The sequence below is a fragment of the Sturnira hondurensis genome, unplaced genomic scaffold, assembly GCF_014824575.4.
Source record: "Sturnira hondurensis isolate 20B ecotype Veracruz unplaced genomic scaffold, ASM1482457v3 Scaffold0008723, whole genome shotgun sequence".
Taxonomy (NCBI): Eukaryota; Metazoa; Chordata; class Mammalia; order Chiroptera; family Phyllostomidae; genus Sturnira; species Sturnira hondurensis.
This window is the reverse complement of record NW_028081354.1, coordinates 1,597,809-1,614,793: the sequence shown is the minus strand read 5'-3', so window position 1 is coordinate 1,614,793 and position 16,985 is coordinate 1,597,809. Positions and strand designations below refer to the sequence as shown.

The window sequence follows — 16,985 nt, the reverse complement described above, 5'->3', positions numbered from 1 at the left end:
AGTTGTTTTAACATTCAAAAGTCAATGTAATTAATCATATTATATAATAAAGAAAGTAAATCACATGAGGATCTCCATAGGTGCAGAAAACAAACCTGACAAAATTCAACACCTATTCATTAAAAAACAAAACAAAAAAAACCCCTCTCAGCACCCTGGCTGGTCTAGCTCAGTGGTTTGAGCACAGGCCTGCGAACCAGAGGATCGCGGTTTCGATTCCCAGTCAGGGCACATGTGGGTTGTAGGCTGGTTCCCTGCAGGCCAACTCCCAGCAGGGGACACATGAAAGGCAACCATACATTGATGTTTCTCTCCCTCTCTCCTTCCCCTCTAAAGATAAATAAATAAATAAAATCTTTTAAAAAATCTTTAAAAAAAAACCCCTCTCAGCTAATTAAGAGCATAGAGAACTTCCACGAATTGACAAATTTAGAAAATGTACTAAGGCCATGGTAAAATTTACAACTAACATAAAATCTGAATGCTTTCCCCATAAAACTGGGAATAAGGAGAGGTTGTCCACCCCCAACACGTCTNCAGGGCACATGCCTGGGTTGTAGGCTGGTTCCCTGCAGGCCAACTCCCAGCAGGGGAGGCACGAAAGGCAACCATACATTGATGTTTCTCTCCCTCTCTCCTTCCCCTCTAAAGATAAATAAATAAATAAAATCTTTTAAAAAATCTTTAAAAAAAAAAACCCTCTCAGCTAATTAAGAGCATAGAGAACTTCCACGAATTGACAAATTTAGAAAATGTACTAAGGCCATGGTAAAATTTACAACTAACATAAAATCTGAATGCTTTCCCCATAAAACTGGGAATAAGGAGAGGTTGTCCACCCCCAACACGTCTACTTAACACTGAACCAGAGGCACCAGCCTGTGCAACAAGAAATATTAGGCATATAGATTAGAAAGGAAGAAATAAGTCTGTTTTTATTCACAGATGACATGAATGTACATGTAAAAATTCCTAAGTAAGCAGCAGAACAGATGCTGGAATTAAGAAGTGAATGTCGTGCCCTGGCTGACATGCCTCAGCTGGTTGGGGCATCGTCCCATAACCAAAAGGTGCAGGTTCCGTCCCTGGTCCGGACACCTAAGATCTCCAGCGTGGGTGCCGATCTCCAGGCCAGGAGCATACAGGAGGCAACCAGTCGGCGCTTCTCTCCCGCATCAATGCTTCTCTCCCTTCCTCTCTCTCTAAGAGCAACGGAAAAAATGTCCTCAGATGAGGATAAAAAAAGTGAATTTAACAAGATCACAAGATAAAAGGTTAAAATAAAAAAACTGTATTTCTATGTGCAAGACCTGTGCACTGAAAACTAAACAATGTTGTAGAGAGAAATTAAAGAAAAGCTAAACAATGGAAGAAAGCACCATGTTCCTATACTGAAGACTCAACACTATTAAGATGTCAATTCTCCCCAGTTTGAGTTCCAGGTTCAGTACAATCCTAATGCACATCTCAGTAGCTTTTTTTGTAGAAATTTGCAATATGATTCTAAAGTTTATACAGAAATGAATGTAAAATGCAAAGATCCTAAAAGTACCCCCAAAATTTTGATAAAAACAAAGTTGAAGTATTTACAATGCCTGACTTCAAGACTTACTAAATTAGGACAAGGTGGTACTGGCACAAGAACAGATCAATGGGACAGAAAAGAGGCCAGTAGCAGACCTACACGTGACTGCCTGCAGCCACAATGACTGGGATGGGCAGAAGGACTCGATCAGGTGGCAGGATGTTCAGTACCCAACCGCAGCAGCTACATGGTACATGCAGTTGTCAAAACTCACTAGCACCTCTACACTCCACTGGGCACTTAAAATGGATGTATTTTATTTTATAGAAGTCATAGCTAAATCAAGATGCTGTTAGCACACATTTTGAAACAATTCCCAAAACTTATCGTGGTTATTAGTAAGAATCTGGCCTAGACAAGAATCTACATCCAAGATTACTCTATCCAGGAAAGCTATTGCGTAGAATGGAAGGGCACATCAAGTGCTTCCCAGATAAGGTCAAGTTCAAGGAGTTCACCATCACCAAGCCCTTATTATATGAAATGTTAAAGGGACTTATCTAAGAAAAGGAAGTTGAAAATATGAACAGTAAAATGACAACAAACTCACAGTTATTAACAACCAAACCTAAAACGAAAACAAAAACAAACTAAGCAAACAACTAGAACAGGAACAGAACCACAGAAATGGAGATCACATGCAGGGTTATCAGTGGGGGAGGGGGTGGGGAGAGAGGGGGAAAAGGTACAGAGAATAAGTAGCATAGATGGTAGGTAGAAGACAGACAGGGGGAGGGTAAGAATAGTATGGGAAATGTAGAAGCCAAGTAACTTATATATATGACCCAAGGACATGAACTAAAGGGGGGGATGTGGGTGGGAGGGGTGTGCAGGGCCCAGGGGAATAAAGGGAGGAAATGGGACAACTGTAATAGCATAATTAATAAAATATGTATTTTTAAAGTGAAAAAAAGAAAAAAACTCCCAGTCTCACAGGAAAGGTCGTTGGAGAGACCCACAGGGTCGTAGAATGTACACAACAAACCCACCCACCTGGAATCAGCACCACCAGGGTACAATTTGCTTGTGGGGAGCAGGGGAAGTGACCGAAAGCCAGCCATGAGCTGAGCAAGTGGCACTGTCCGCTCTCTGACCACTGCTCCACAACAGCGCCACACAACACAGAGGTGGGGCACCCCACCCTGGCAAATATCTAAGGCTCCACCCCTTATAAGGTAACAAGCACTGAGACAAAAAAATGTGGCCTAAATGAAAGAACAGATCAAAGCTCCAAAAATACAACTAAGCCATGAAAAGACAGCCAACCTACCAGGTGCAGAGTTCAAAACACTAGTAATCAGGATGCTCACAGAAATGGTTGAGCATGGTCACAAAGTACAGGAAAAAATGAAGGCTATGCAAAGTGAAATAAAGAAAAATACACAGGGAACCAACAGTGAAGGGGAGGAAACTGGGACACAAATCAACAATTTGGACCAGAAGGAAGAAATAAACATTCAACAACAACAACAAAAAGAATCTGGCCTAGAAAGGAAATGAACATTTATTGAGGGTTGATACCCTGTCAGACAGTGGACCAGGTACATTCAATTCTCGTGACCACTGGCTAAGGTAAAACTGCTCACCAGATTTTTACCTTTGAAAAAATACTGGGCACCTGCACACTCATCAGCCTACTAAGTGGGAAGTGCAAGGGTCAAGCCCAAGTGCGTCTCTAATGACCATGTCTAATGACCACCATCCTCTTATGTCTTCCCTACGGAAACTCTTCCACCGAAGCTTACTGCCCAACAAAAACATTTGTTTAAGTCAAAGTTGTTGGGTTTTTCTAACTTTCCAAGAAAAATCAACCTGAAAGTAGAGAACAGAGCCCTGACCACTGTTGCTCAGTTGGTTGGACACCATCCTGAAAAGTGAAAGGTCACAGGTTCGATCCCCAATCAGGGCACATGCCTGGGTTGCCAGTTTGGTCACATAGGAGAGGCAACCAACCAATGTTTTTTTCTCACATCAATGTTTTTCTCCCTCTCTTCTTCCCTCTCTCTCACAAAAAAGAAAAAAAATAGGGGCCTAAAGATCATGAACTCAGATAATTCATATACTGGATAGCCAGCTCCTGACCAAGGACAGGCTCACCCCTATGTGCTAAATGCCTCAAGTGTAAAAAATACTTCCACACTAGACTCAGAAAGAAAAGTACTAGAAGATTCCAGTATAAGAGTCTGTCCAGTTAGTTCAGTGATAAACTGGTAAGACTCTTCAGTGGTACAATACCTCCACTGGGATTTTTATACTCTGAAATTCTACATAAACTATTTAATTGAACCACCTATCTGTTATCCTGCTAAAAACAAAAATTCTGAAATTTAACATCTAAAAGTGGTTGGCAAATAAAAAACCACATATCATGACCAGAATCGTTATTGCTGTAAATGTTATAAGACATAAAAAAATCCAAAAGACGGTGATAGAAAATATAAGAGCCTCTGTAAAAACTTCAGTATTCAAGAGGAAACAGTGGAAAAGATCTTCTGAAAACTTCAAGATGCAGCTAAAAGTAGAGATAAATGTGTACTTACCTCTGGTATCGAATTCATACCACCTCACATAAAAATCACATTTTGACTAGTTCACAGAAACAGCGGTACTTACAGTTATGTGAGCACTGAGGAATCATCATGGCAATGTTGAAATACTCAAAGCAAATTCCACACCGCAGCAAATCATCTACTGTCTGAAACGTAAACACACATGTATAGGTATCAGAAAGGTACCAAGATCAAAAGGTCTGGCACAGAACTCTTTCTCCATACCCTAAAAAGAATAATCATTTAATAACACTTTTCTCAAATATACACACTCAAATGCAAACTACACTTCAACTGCAGGGGACCTTAACGAATAGAGGAAAACCTCCCCCATGACTCTTACACATTCAAACTCAGGTTACTCGAAACACTTTAGACAGATAAAGCTGACACTGTATAGATTCCTATGCAATATTGTTACCCCTTCACAAAAGGGCTACTCTGTTTCTGCTTCCCTTCCCAAGTGTTTCCAGCTCTTACTCCAAGCCGCCTTCTCTTCAGACCCTGCCCCCTGGCCCACAGTCACTGCTAGGTGAAGAGTACCAGTAGCAAGTTAGCACACTGGTTAAAAACCAAATCAGTGAATACTACAGCCATGCATTAGAAATTATCTAATTAAAACCCTACTTCACAAATGAGGAGACGAGTATCCACAGCAGGCACATGTGGGGCATGAGTCCAGCCAGGACCAAACTTCTCATCTCCCTCCTGGCTCCTGCATGGTTCTACGTGCAGCCAGAGGCGGCAGCCCTGCAGAGACCGGAGCAGTGACAGCACAGGGCGTGAAGAGGACAATCTGGAAAGCCAGACAGATGTGTGCCAACCTGGAAGGCAACTGGACAGGGAAGGACCTATTCTCACAGCCCCAAATCTTTTCAATCACTTAAAGTAAAATGTATTCCGTTCCATAGAATACTGAGAAGATATCTGAGAGAAGACAAAAAAGAGGTGGCTCTCTTATGCGCTGATGCGGAGACGTTGCCGAAATAAGGGAAAAAAGACAGTACATATGGTAGGCTACCTTTTGCTTAAAAGGGAGGGAATAAGAATGTATTATATTTTTATCTTGTATATAGATAGGTATAAAGGCACCCTGACATGAAACCTAAGAAAGTAATAAATAATGGTCACAGGGGTTACGAAAGGGACAAAGTTGGGAGGCAGACTTTTGCTTTTAATTTCATGTATTTTTTGAACCATATGAGCATATTACCTAAATTTTAAAACACACACAAAAAAAAGACTAATGTCACTTAATAGTCCCTATGATGAAATATTATGTAGCCATTTTAAAAAGTGCTTTCACACAAAAATGCCATGGGAAAATATTCTTGTTTTAATGGAAACTTTCAAAAAAATTAGAGAACAAATCTACAACAATACCTAATAACAGAACCATGTGGTTTAATCCATAGCAATCCTGTGAAGTCTACAGCATCTGTACCTGTTTTACAGACTAGACTACAGAGCTTAAAAGCAGTTGGATCAAACCCAAGAAACTGACTCCAAAGTGGTCCCAAATTTTAAGTGCACATACTCACTGCAGACACATGCGTGCATGAGTACACACGTGGCAAACAAAGGAAATGAGAGAAAGTGTCCAACAGTGGTTATCTCGGGATAATAGGGTAATGGGCAACTTTCCCTTACTCCTTTTTCTTACCCTGAATTTTAATGTCTTTTCTACTATATCCACATACATTTATAAACTGTCAAAGCTAGAAATTTTTGTTATGGTTAAACCAGGGAAATAAACATTAAAATACCAAAAATTTTCCATTATTTTTTAAGATTTTTAAAATTTATTTTTGGAGAGAAGGGGAAGGGAGGGAGAAAGATGGAGAGAAACATCAATGTGAGAGAGAAACATCACTCAGTTGCCACTGGGACTGAACCCACAACCTAGGCACGTGCCCTGAGCAGAAGGAAGTGACCTTTCCTTGGGCAGAACAACGCCCAGCAAACTAAGCCACACCGCCAGTCAGGGCTCTTCCATTATTTTGCATGATAAGCTACCACTGACACAAAAGGAGAGGATTGTGTTGAAAATCAATTAAGAGCAGAGGCAGAGCTGGAAGCCGGAGTCTGGCATCTAGTGTCTTGTACTTCCTTCATACAACCATCCTCTTCTGGTGGAGGAGTGGTTCTGACCCCTCTGCTGAACGCAATCTGTGGAAGGTGACACCAGAGCAGATGAGCTATAACATTCTCGAACGAATTTCCAGTCACGCCATTTCGGGACAGTAATGCACACCACACGTGCTTGTCAGCCCAAACATGGAGTGGTCAAGTGGGGGCCCCAGGATTTCTTTAACTTGGAGAAAGTGGACGGGAGAAGTAGGGAATGGGTGAAGACAATAAAGAAAGCAACAGCTCTTAAGTTTTGGGGGGGTCACAGATTCCTTTGAAAAAAATGGATGAAAATTATGGACTCTCTTTTCAGATAAGCATACAGACAAAAATTTTATAAATAATTCAGACACCACAGTCTTTCCATGGGCACTAGATTAACCATAGATCTGAAGTCAGATTTCTATTCAATATAAGAAAGAACTTCAAACAGAGCTCCTTCTGGGCACAGTTAATAAGGGTACAGCAGAAGTCCTGCTTGAGTGTGGCTGGTAGGGTAATAACATGAGTGTAATAGTTTATACTTTTAATTTGAACATTTCACCTAAAATTTCATATGGTGTGCTTGAATGTGATATTGTTATGTTACAGAACTACATACTGATGATTTTGTAATAAAAGATTTTGTCATAAAAAAGGGATGTTATTTGTGCTGGGCCCTGCATTTGTTCCTGCATTTGGAATTCAAGCAAACACTAGATGAGAAGTTGGCAGAATACATTATGAAAGGGATTAAAACAGAGGAGGGGGCTGGCTTTCCAACCTTACGATTTCATGATTCTAATATGGGTTCAGTCAACTCTACCACCGAACACTCTCTGGTGCTGGCCCCTCAGTTTAGTGCTGTGGTGAGATATCAAAGCCACAGGAGACACGGAACCTGCCTCTAAAGAACACTGCGGGAGTTGTAAGAATACATAAAATATGCCCAGATCTACAAACAGGTAGCTTTACAAGTTACAGAGCTTTCACTTCCTTTATCCAATTCAACCTTCACAACAGCAAATAAAAAGGAGTTGAAAAGTTAACATATGTTACATGCTAATAATAAGATACAACACTTGAATACCTTCCAGATACCTTCAATCAACTGGCAAATAATTTCTGAGCACCCGCCACGTGCCACGCATTGTGTTAAGTACAGTAAGTCAGACAGGATCCCTGCCCATACACACCAAGTCATTTAACCAACCTTATACACTGTTTCTCTTTGCTTCCAGTTTATAGTTGAGGAAAGTCAGGCTCAGAGAGTTTTAGTAACTAACTGAAGGTCACACAGGTAAATAAGAGACAGAGACCAGATTTAACCTGGGATCATCTATGCTATTCTCCACTACCAAGGACACCACAACTTCAAAACCACGGCTTTCCTTGATCCCATTCCACAATGTCAGCTGTCACCACAGGGCTGTATCTCAAGTCCCCCAAAACTGCAGACGACGCTGATGATGTCAAGGATAATAAGGTCTCATACTTAAACTTCCCACAAGTCCCTTGGCTTAATCCTCAAAGTCAGCCTTTTGAGTCAGTGGGACAGAGACCATAATCCCCAAGCTTATGGTCTGAGGAAGAGAATGAAAACGTGATCTTGCCCACAAAACTGAAATTATCACATTGCAAGGAGGAAAACCAAGCAACTGATTCTTAGCACAGCAAAATGTATTTGCTCTTCACCAAATATAGCTGGAATACAGGGCTCACTGCTACTGATAAGTGGAAACTGAAACGCCTTGCCAAAAACCAAAGTAGCCTCCAAGTCGATGTTATTTAAACGAATTAATTCAATTAAATGAAAGGCTGGCTAGTGCTGATCCTTTAAACAATGAGAGTCCTGATGTCTTTGTTTAAAAGGGAGACATGCACAACTGTTAGGACACTCAGGAAGGAGAGCAAACCGGCACTAGGCTTACTGAGGATAATTAGAACAAACAGAACAGAATGTAAAGGAAACCATATGCTTCGCTAAGTGAGCAAATAAGTCGCTTTTTTTGATGCAAGGTCTACCCAAAACCATGTCCAGTGACACTATGGGAAATTCTCAACTAACGTCCTGCGAGCGTTTACATAACACTTGGCACACAGGAAACCCTTAGAAAGGGTTAGTTGTCCCCGTCGTTTTCACCGTTCAGAGTAACTTTTTCTCTAGGTCATTGTCGTTGTTGTGGCTAAACTGCAGAACAGCCGGTTCAATAAGACTGCCAACCTCAGTTCACCATGAGGGACCGAGGCCCCAAGAAACTGCGGCCAGAGACACGCGGATGGTAAGTTGCAGAGCAGAGCCCGGGGCACCCAGGGCCAAGCCGGCCGCCGGCGCCCGGTCCTCTGAAGGCGGGGCCGGTTTCCCGCCGACACCTGGGCATCCCCAACCTCTCCGAAGCACTCACCTTCAAGACTTCCAGGCCCGGAGGCCACCGAGGCTCGACTAGAGAGTTCATGGCTACTCCCGGGGGCTCCATTGCCCACTGACCTCCTGCGCTCCACTGCCACTCGAAATTCCCCGCGCTACTGCGTGATCGCAGTGGTCCGCGATGCGCGGGCTGCGTGCGCGGAGCCTGCCGGGAATTGTAGTACGTGGGCAGAGCGCAGCCCAAGATGCTATTACTGCGCACGCGCCGGGCATCTTCACCTTTTGTAGCAGAGGACGAGCGGTTGAAGGTGCACATCCGGTTTTGTATCAGACCCGAAATAAACAACTGCGTGTTGAATGTTGGGAAGAAACAGCCTGGTATCAAACCAAATTTATACCTCACCAAATCTTTCAAGGCTAGTGTCTCTAGGCTAATGTCTTCTTTAAGTTGCCCTCCCTGGTTGCTATAATCATCTGTCCCCGCCCTGAGCAGAGGTTTTCATATCTATCATTTCATTTAATCCTATCATAATATTGGGAGGTAGGCATTATCATTGTCAGTGTCATAAAAGAAATACTCTGCTCAAAAAATTGATCCCTGGCTGGTGTGTCTCAGTGGGTTGTATGCCGGCATGTGAACGAGAGGGTTGTGGGTTTGATTCCCAGTCAGGGCACATATCTAGTTTGCAGGCCAGGTCCTCAGTTGGGGGTGGGGCGCATGTGAGCAGCAGCCCATCATAGATCCCTCACATATCGATGTTTCTCTCCTTCACTTTCCCTCTCTCTGAAAATAAATGAATAAAATCTTTTAAAAAACTGAATAGAGTTTTCTTGAGTCATGGAGTATCATTGCCCAAATTATACAAACAGGGCCTCTGGACTTTAAAGGTGTGCTTTTCTTTTATCAAATTAAATTTTTAATTTAAAATTTTTCCCTTTCTTAACCACCTTGACTTCGTGTAGCTTTCCAGATACTTCCTATGCAGATCCATAGATAAGGTTTTATTCCACAAATATTGTATTAAATGCATAACTCTGTCAACTGAGTTTTTCTGTTTGTTTACGCAACCATACTCATACATCTTGAGGCCTCTGGATGTTAATACATATAGCTTTACTTCATTCTTTTTAATGGCTATGTACTTCATAATATAGATACACCACAATTTCTTTTGTCTACTCCCATACTGAGGGATGTTTATATTGTTTCCAATTTTTCACTATTGCAAAGACTTGCAGAGAGCACACTTATAAATCCTGGCACACTTGAGCCAAGATATCTGGTGGATGACTTCCTGTAGATGAAACTACCAGGTCAATTTGTTTATACTTTTAAACTGTGCTAGCTAGCACTACGTGTTTTTCCAAAAAGAACTGTACCAACATATTTCCACTCTCCCCTAGTGCCAGAGTACCTATTATCCTAATACAAAGAGCCGACCAGCAAACCACTCAGCCTGTCTGCTCAACTCAGCACTCATCCTCTGCCCTAGGTGGGTCTCCACTGTACGAGGTCTCCTGGGCAGCAAGTCAACACAGTTATGTTGCCTAGGGCACCTTGCCATTGCCACCCCTCATGATCCATGCATTCATTCATTCAACAGTTGCTTTTCTAAGTGCTGACCATTGGCACTCACTCTTCCTTATGAAGCAGGCAGAGGTGGGGTCGTTATCGCCATTTTATAGACAAAGACACTGAGGCTCAGAGCGGTTAAGGTTCCATTTGTTTGGCCTCTTTTTATAATGAGCCTGAGGCCCCTGAGCCAGACCTACACTCAATGGATTTTTCCCAAACACTCACTGGGCAATAATAATAATGTTAATAGCAGCTGGACAAAGGACTTCAATATCCATTATAATAATAGCTGACATTTATTAGGCACTTGTACGCAAAGCTTTGTTCTAGGTATTTTTACACATATTGACTTATTTCAGACCCACTCCAACCAGATCAGAGAAGAGAAGTAAAAAGGAAACTTGCTTAGTGAACTCTGCGTACAGTGAAAGAGGGAGGATTTGAACTTGAGTATTCTGGCCTAAGAGTCCACATTAACCACTACAGAATTGTCTCGTAAGGCCTTCATTATGAGAAGTATTCCCATCTTATAGACATTGTCTTTGGGCCTCAGAGAGGCAAAGGAACTCATTCAAAATCACACAGTTTGTCAGTGGCAATGTCCAGCTTCGATCCTAGGTCTTTCAACCGCAAACCAGGAGGGATCACCCATTGACATTTTATCACGGAATAATTGAACAGACAAGGCAGCAAGGCAGAGGTCTGAGGATTCTAGGATGCTGGACTTACTGGGGCTTCAACAGGAAGGTGGGGAAGGGCAGGGAAGGATGGAGGCTACAGTGGATTTTTATCCGCCAATCAGGAAATGGTGTGCAAATGAACTCTTGGCTGAGTCGGATGGTCTTGCCTACCTAGATCTGGATGCTGAGATAGTAGGGTGGGTTTGGAGAGACAAAGGCATTGGGACAAGGACCAGGACCCCCACCTGAGTGCACCAGTAGTTGCTCCTTTATGGTCCTAGTTGTTTACAAAGTAATTAGGTTTAATGTGACAAAGGGCTAGTAGATGAGAGAAGAGGAGAAAAGGAAAAAATGGGGAAGGAAAGAGAGGGAAGAAAGGAAAGAAATGTACTCTTCCCCTTGAATCATGAAGGCGGATCTGGGAGCAGGCATCCGTGGTTGGTCCAAAGGTCCAGAGTCCTCTTCCTGAGTCTGGATAGCCCCCAGAGCAGCACTCAATCCTATTCACCTCTGAGTTCCTGCCACCGGCTGCCTAGTGAGACCAAATGAATGAATAAACCCATGTTCCCATCAAGTCTTTTCCTCCCAGGTGGAGCAGTTCTGTTCCTGTTCTCCTTCACAGCACCCACTCAAATGCACCGTGGACCTGGGAAGCAAAGTCGCAGGGCACAAGCAGGACTGAAGGCCCCCTGAGTCAGGGCAAGGAATCTCTGCCTCGCCTCTCCTGTGGTGTTTATCCACCCTGGGAACCAATCTCTTCTAACAAGCTGCTGTTGCCACAGATATTCTCCTTCTGTTAAATCAACAAAGAGATGGCCCTTCCTTATTTCAGGATAAACACAAAGTGTTCCCCATTGAAAAAGCAGGCCAGTGCTCAGTAGTCTCATGTAGCACTTAGCACAAAGGGAGGGCCCGGGACAGGGCCACCAGACAAAGCACAGGATGCCCGGGAACTTTTAATTTCACATAAGTAGCAAACATCGTTTAATATAAGTACATCCCAAATATTGTACATGACATACTTATGTTAAGATTTATTCCCTGATTATCGGAAATTCAAATTTAACCGAGCATTTATTTGCCGAATCTGATAACCCCAGTCAGGGAAATGTGCTCCCAGCCGAGGGAAGGGCCTGGCTTGGCTGCACCTGGAGGAGTCCCAGGGCCCTGGGCCCCTCTCCAGGGTCTCCCCTCCTCTCTGGCCTCCGTTCTCTCTTCCTCCAGGACCCATCCTCGTTCTTGTCCTGGGAGAGAGGCTCAGGTCTTATCTCCTCTTCCCTCCCGTCCTTGCCTCCACTCTTGCCTCTGTTTTAACAAATGTCTATTGAGTTGCTATCCACCTGTGCCAGGTGCTGGAGAACGAGGGAGTCCTGGTCCCTGCTGTCAGGGAGCTGACACCCTGGGTGGAGGATGGGGCCAGGCCAGAAACAAGCCAGTATGTTAGGAAATTGGATAGCTAATTTAATATAATGGTAAGTGATGTGAAAACAAACCAGGATGTCGTGCTGGAAAAGGGAAGACACTGTCAGCTGGATGATCTGGGAAGACCTCTCTGAGAAGGTGACGGTTGTGCTAGGACCCAGCTGATAAGATAGAGGCAGCCCTGCAAAGACCTGGGGATGATAAAGAATTTGGACTGTAATCCATGAGGACTCTGGCAATTTACTGAATCTCTGTGCCTCCATTTTCTCGTCTGTAAAATGGGGATGATAATAACAGTATTTGTCTTATAGAGATATTGTGAGAATTAGATGAGTTATTGTAAATAAAGTTCTTAGAACAGTGCCTGGCACCTAACAAGCAGTGTGGCATCTGTCATTATTATAATGTTGTTATAAGCACAGGGAGAAGCCCTTGGAGTGTTTTAGGTGGTGTGTGTGTCGGGGGAGGGGACGTGATCTGGTTTACATTTTCAAAATGTCACCCTCACTGCTGGGTGAAGAAGGGGTTGTAGTGGAGAAAGAGCAGCAGTGCCAACCAGGGAGAAGTGGAAACAGTCTGGGGCCATGGGGAAAGTGGTCAGGAGGAAGTAGACTGTCGGGGGCCTCATGCTTACTTAGGACTTGCCAGCAAGGCCTTGCTTTGCCCTTATTCCAGGCCCGTCCTGATTCCTCCTAGACAAGCACCTGTCTGGTTCTCACCAGACCCTGTCACCTGGAGCCCCAGCATTAGGGCTAGTTGACACTGGCAGACTGTGTCCATCACCTGTTCTGCTGGTCTGTTGTTGGGAACCACCCTGCCTGGTTTCAGAAGCTGTAACACCCCGTGGCTAAGGCTGAGTAAGACCTTGGTACCATAAAACACTAAGGAGACAAAGTGTATCCTCCCAGCAGGGGCAGAGCCTCTGCCCCCTTTACTTCACCCTATTTGGCCTGGAGCAGATGACTGGTTAGCCAATGATGGGTACAATTCCTCAAGCGAGGGATTACCTAAGACAGGCACAGTCATGAAGGGGCCATCAGGGAAGGACTTGAGGGTCTGTAGAAAAGGGGTGATATACCTTCACCCCTTGGCTTTGTCATAGCCTGAGTCCTCATTCTATCTGTAAAAAACCTCCTAATCTCTTGGCTGCCTGTTTTAAGACTAAAATAATGCTGGAGGTGGGTGTGGCCCTGTGCTGGAATGAGCAGTTTTCCAGGGGCAATCAGGCCTAAGAAAGAATGCATTAAATCCTGTGAAACCTGCTTTGCTAAGAATACCCTCAATTTAAATGATGAGCGTCCAAGTATAGAATGAGTCTGTTTTCCAAAGTTTTATGGCCCTTTGGTGTCACTCTATCTATCTGATCCTGACTCAGAATAAACCCTCAATGTTCTTTGAATGTTATATATTGTTTGATCATTACTCCCTGACAATAACTGATGAGATTTACCTATATTTCTGTGCAAACTGAACGCAATAAGAGCCCCCTGAGGAACATGCTCAAGGCCCTTCTTCTTTGAGAGACTGGCTACCTTTCTTCCCCAAGCAGATCATGTCTTGGTAAAATTATTCTCATCCGTGACAGCCGGGGCAGGGCTCTGCTGGGCAAAGCTCCCCCACAGGCTGTTAGATAGCCACCTCTGGGAGCTTCTTGCTGAGACTGGTTACATGTCTGTAACCACAGCCTCTTCTTGGGAGGGGTCCCAATCCCTCCTACTGATGCTTTCAACAAATGTTTACTGAGAACTTACTATATGCCCAGGCAGTGGAAACAGGCAGTAAACTAGACAAAGAATATCCATTCAAATCAATGTCTACAGATGGGAAGAGCTCTGTGATCAGAGAGAAGAAACTTTTAAGGAAGGGAGATGTATTATTTTGTATTACTGTATGCTTGTTTTTTGTATTTTTACCCAGTGACACACCCACTGATTAATTTTGTTGGGGGGGGGGAGAAAAAACACTGATGTGAGAGAGAAATCTCTATCAGTTGTCTCCTGCATGTGCCCCCAACCCCCAACCTATGGCCAAACCAGTAACCCAGGCATGTGCCCTGACCGGGGATCAAACCTGCCACCCTTTGGTCCATGGGATGATGCTCAAAAAAACTGAGCCACACTGGCCAGGGCAGTCTGGATTCATTTGCTTGCAAGTGTTGACTTAACCAACACAAAAATGGCCTAATCAAATAAATTAAAAAAGGGTGGTATGGATCAGCTCATGTAAGAGTCCAGAAATAGGTATTCAGGTGTGGCTTGATTCAGGTATCATCAGATTGGTCTCTTTTCCTTCCTCCAGTCTCTGTTTCTTAGTGCCTTATATCTGCCTTCCTCAGTGCTGGTGTAATGCTCCAGCAGTCCCCCCACACATATGCACGGTGGCAGATGTGGCCTGCAGAAGACCCAGGCCTACATTCTACTAGCACAGCTGCCTTAGCGAAAAGACAGCACCTCATTCTCAGCAGTCTCCAGTAAAAGTGCCAGGGCTGAATCTCATTGGCCAGAATTGGGTCACATGTTCCATCCTTGAACTAATCATGGTGCCTCAGATTATCTAGGCCCTCAGTAAGGGTGGATGCCCCAAATGAACTTTGGGGTTCTATATATAGTAAGAGAGGTAATAAATACCTATAAACATGCAGATTGCAAATTCTTTCCCCATCTACATCCACACCTCTTTATGATCTGAGCCCTTTCATCATGAGGTGGGTTTATTTCTTCACTCCTTGAATCTGCTGGGCTAGGTCATGTGATTTGCTTTGGCTAATGTGATGCATCACCATTGACAAAAGGGATGCAAACAGAGAGGTGAAAAGTGCCTGAGCACCGGAGCTTGCCCTGTGCCCCCTGCTCTTGGGAACCACCTAACCACCACCCTGTAAACAAACCCCAACTATCCTCCACAATGATGAGAAACAACTGGCCAAGTCATCTTCACCACCCAGGGCCACACTGGGCCACCTGCAGGACATGTGAGTGAGGCCATCCCAGACCATCCAGCTCCAGCCAAACAGGGTTACCACAGAAATCAGCTCAGCCAGCTCCGACCAGAAAACTGCTCAACACACCCATAGCACATGGTTAATAATAAATGTTGATTATCTTCAGCCACCAAATTTGGGGGTGGTCTGCTATGGTGATCAAAAACCACAGTGACCCTCCACAGGAATCTTCTGCCTGCCTGGAGCTGGCTTGGGAGCCCCCAGATAGAGGATTGCTGGAGCCCCTGGCCCAATGGTCCCTCCTCTCCCCATAGGAATCTTTTCCTGCTCACTTTGACCCCAATACGTGTCTGTACTCTGTTTCCCATCTGGTGCCAACTTTATGGGTGCCAGGGGCAGGACAGCCCTTTTGTGAAAAGCCACCCGTATGCAGCTCTCCTTGTCTCTGTGGGCTCCCAGGCATTTCTCCTTACAAGAAGGCCACCATCCACCTGGAAGGAATTGAAGGGTGTGCAGCTGAGTCCCGTGCCACCAAACCCCTACCATCTGTCATAGTGCCTGGACACCTCCCCAAAGGCTCTTTAGACCCCCCGAGCCCCCTTGGAGAGTTGAACGTTCCTCTGGGGTTGCTAAAGCAGGTCACACTTTTCTGTTAAGGGCAGACACACTGTATGGCAACCACTTAGTCTCCCCAACTAGACACCCTACAGCTGTGTGTGTAGTAGGGGCCCAACAAGTGCTCACTGGGCAGGTCACCTGGAAAGCTACCCAACGATGCCTGGCCCTGGGGCTCTGGGGCCCTGAAACGCAGGGAGGCCCAGGGGTAAGGGAGCAAATCAATGAGCCCTGGGAAGGAGACAGTGGAAATCACCAAGACAGAATCCTCACCAACCAGCATGGTGACTGAGGGGACAGGATGCGGAGTCACACGGACCTCAGTTTGCATCCATGCTCTTCCACCTCCCACGGGATCTGGGTTAAGTCGCTTACATTTCAGAGCCTCAGTTTCTGCTTCTGCTACGTAAGAATAATAATGCCCGCCTCCAAGGGCTGTTCTGATGAATACATTTTTAAGTGTTGGGAAGCACACAGTGAGTGTCCAGCTTTGGCAGAGGGAGTAACAGTTACAATTATAAACGTTATTATCACAAGTACACACTATTAACCAGAGGGCAGAGGAGTGAAGAGCTCCAGCTCTGAAGTCAGGCTGCCTGTGTCCAGGCTGCAGCCCCACCTCCTAGAAGTGCATGGACTGCGGCCCCCACGGAAAGGAGCCAGGGCTCCTTGGAGACATGGCTGATTTTAAGCCCGGAGTCTCTTATTGTGCCCAAAATAAGGAAGTTGCCAAAAACAAGAGACAGCCCCAAGTCGTTCCCACTGACTTCAGTCACATCAAAAAAGGCTACTGATTGCTACTGATTGAACCACGTGGAATATTTTTAAATCCAGGAATTTTTAATGAGTCTCAGCAGAAAAAAGGAGATCCTTCATTTGCTGCCATTGGGGGTAGTCATGGTATCAGCTCATCACTCTGCAAGTTGATAAAGAAGGGGAGAGAATTAAGCAATTATTGTTTCCTTCCCAAAAAGAACTATACTTTAGGGAAATATTAGCCCTTGTTGACAAGAATCTGAGCATATAAATGTAGAAGAAATGATAAAATTAGAAAACCACCATTTTTCATCTTCCAATGATGAAAAATGATGAAAAACCACCATTTTTCATCTTCCATCTTCCATCTTGCTCCAGGCTCTG

General features: G+C 44.3%; 2 protein-coding genes across 4 annotated transcripts in view; both read right to left on the bottom strand.

The window, feature by feature from the left end:
• Positions 1-8,787, bottom strand: part of RAD18 (RAD18 E3 ubiquitin protein ligase) — a 120,807-nt gene extending 112,020 nt beyond the window's left edge. For all 3 annotated transcript variants that reach the window (XM_037055702.1, XM_037055703.1, XM_037055704.1), the window contains exons 1-2: positions 8,649-8,787; positions 4,199-4,280 (exon numbers count right to left, since the gene is read on the bottom strand). In XM_037055702.1, the coding sequence (XP_036911597.1) occupies positions 4,199-4,280; positions 8,649-8,720 (154 nt within the window). In that variant the 5' untranslated portion in view covers positions 8,721-8,787. The remainder of the gene's footprint in view (positions 1-4,198; positions 4,281-8,648) is intronic.
• Positions 8,788-13,887: 5,100 nt separating this feature from the next.
• Positions 13,888-16,985, bottom strand: part of SRGAP3 (SLIT-ROBO Rho GTPase activating protein 3) — a 113,351-nt gene continuing 110,253 nt past the window's right edge. The window contains exons 21-22 of the transcript XR_005067842.1: positions 15,242-15,249; positions 13,888-13,900 (exon numbers count right to left, since the gene is read on the bottom strand). The gene's annotated coding sequence lies outside the window, so the exon portion shown is untranslated. The remainder of the gene's footprint in view (positions 13,901-15,241; positions 15,250-16,985) is intronic.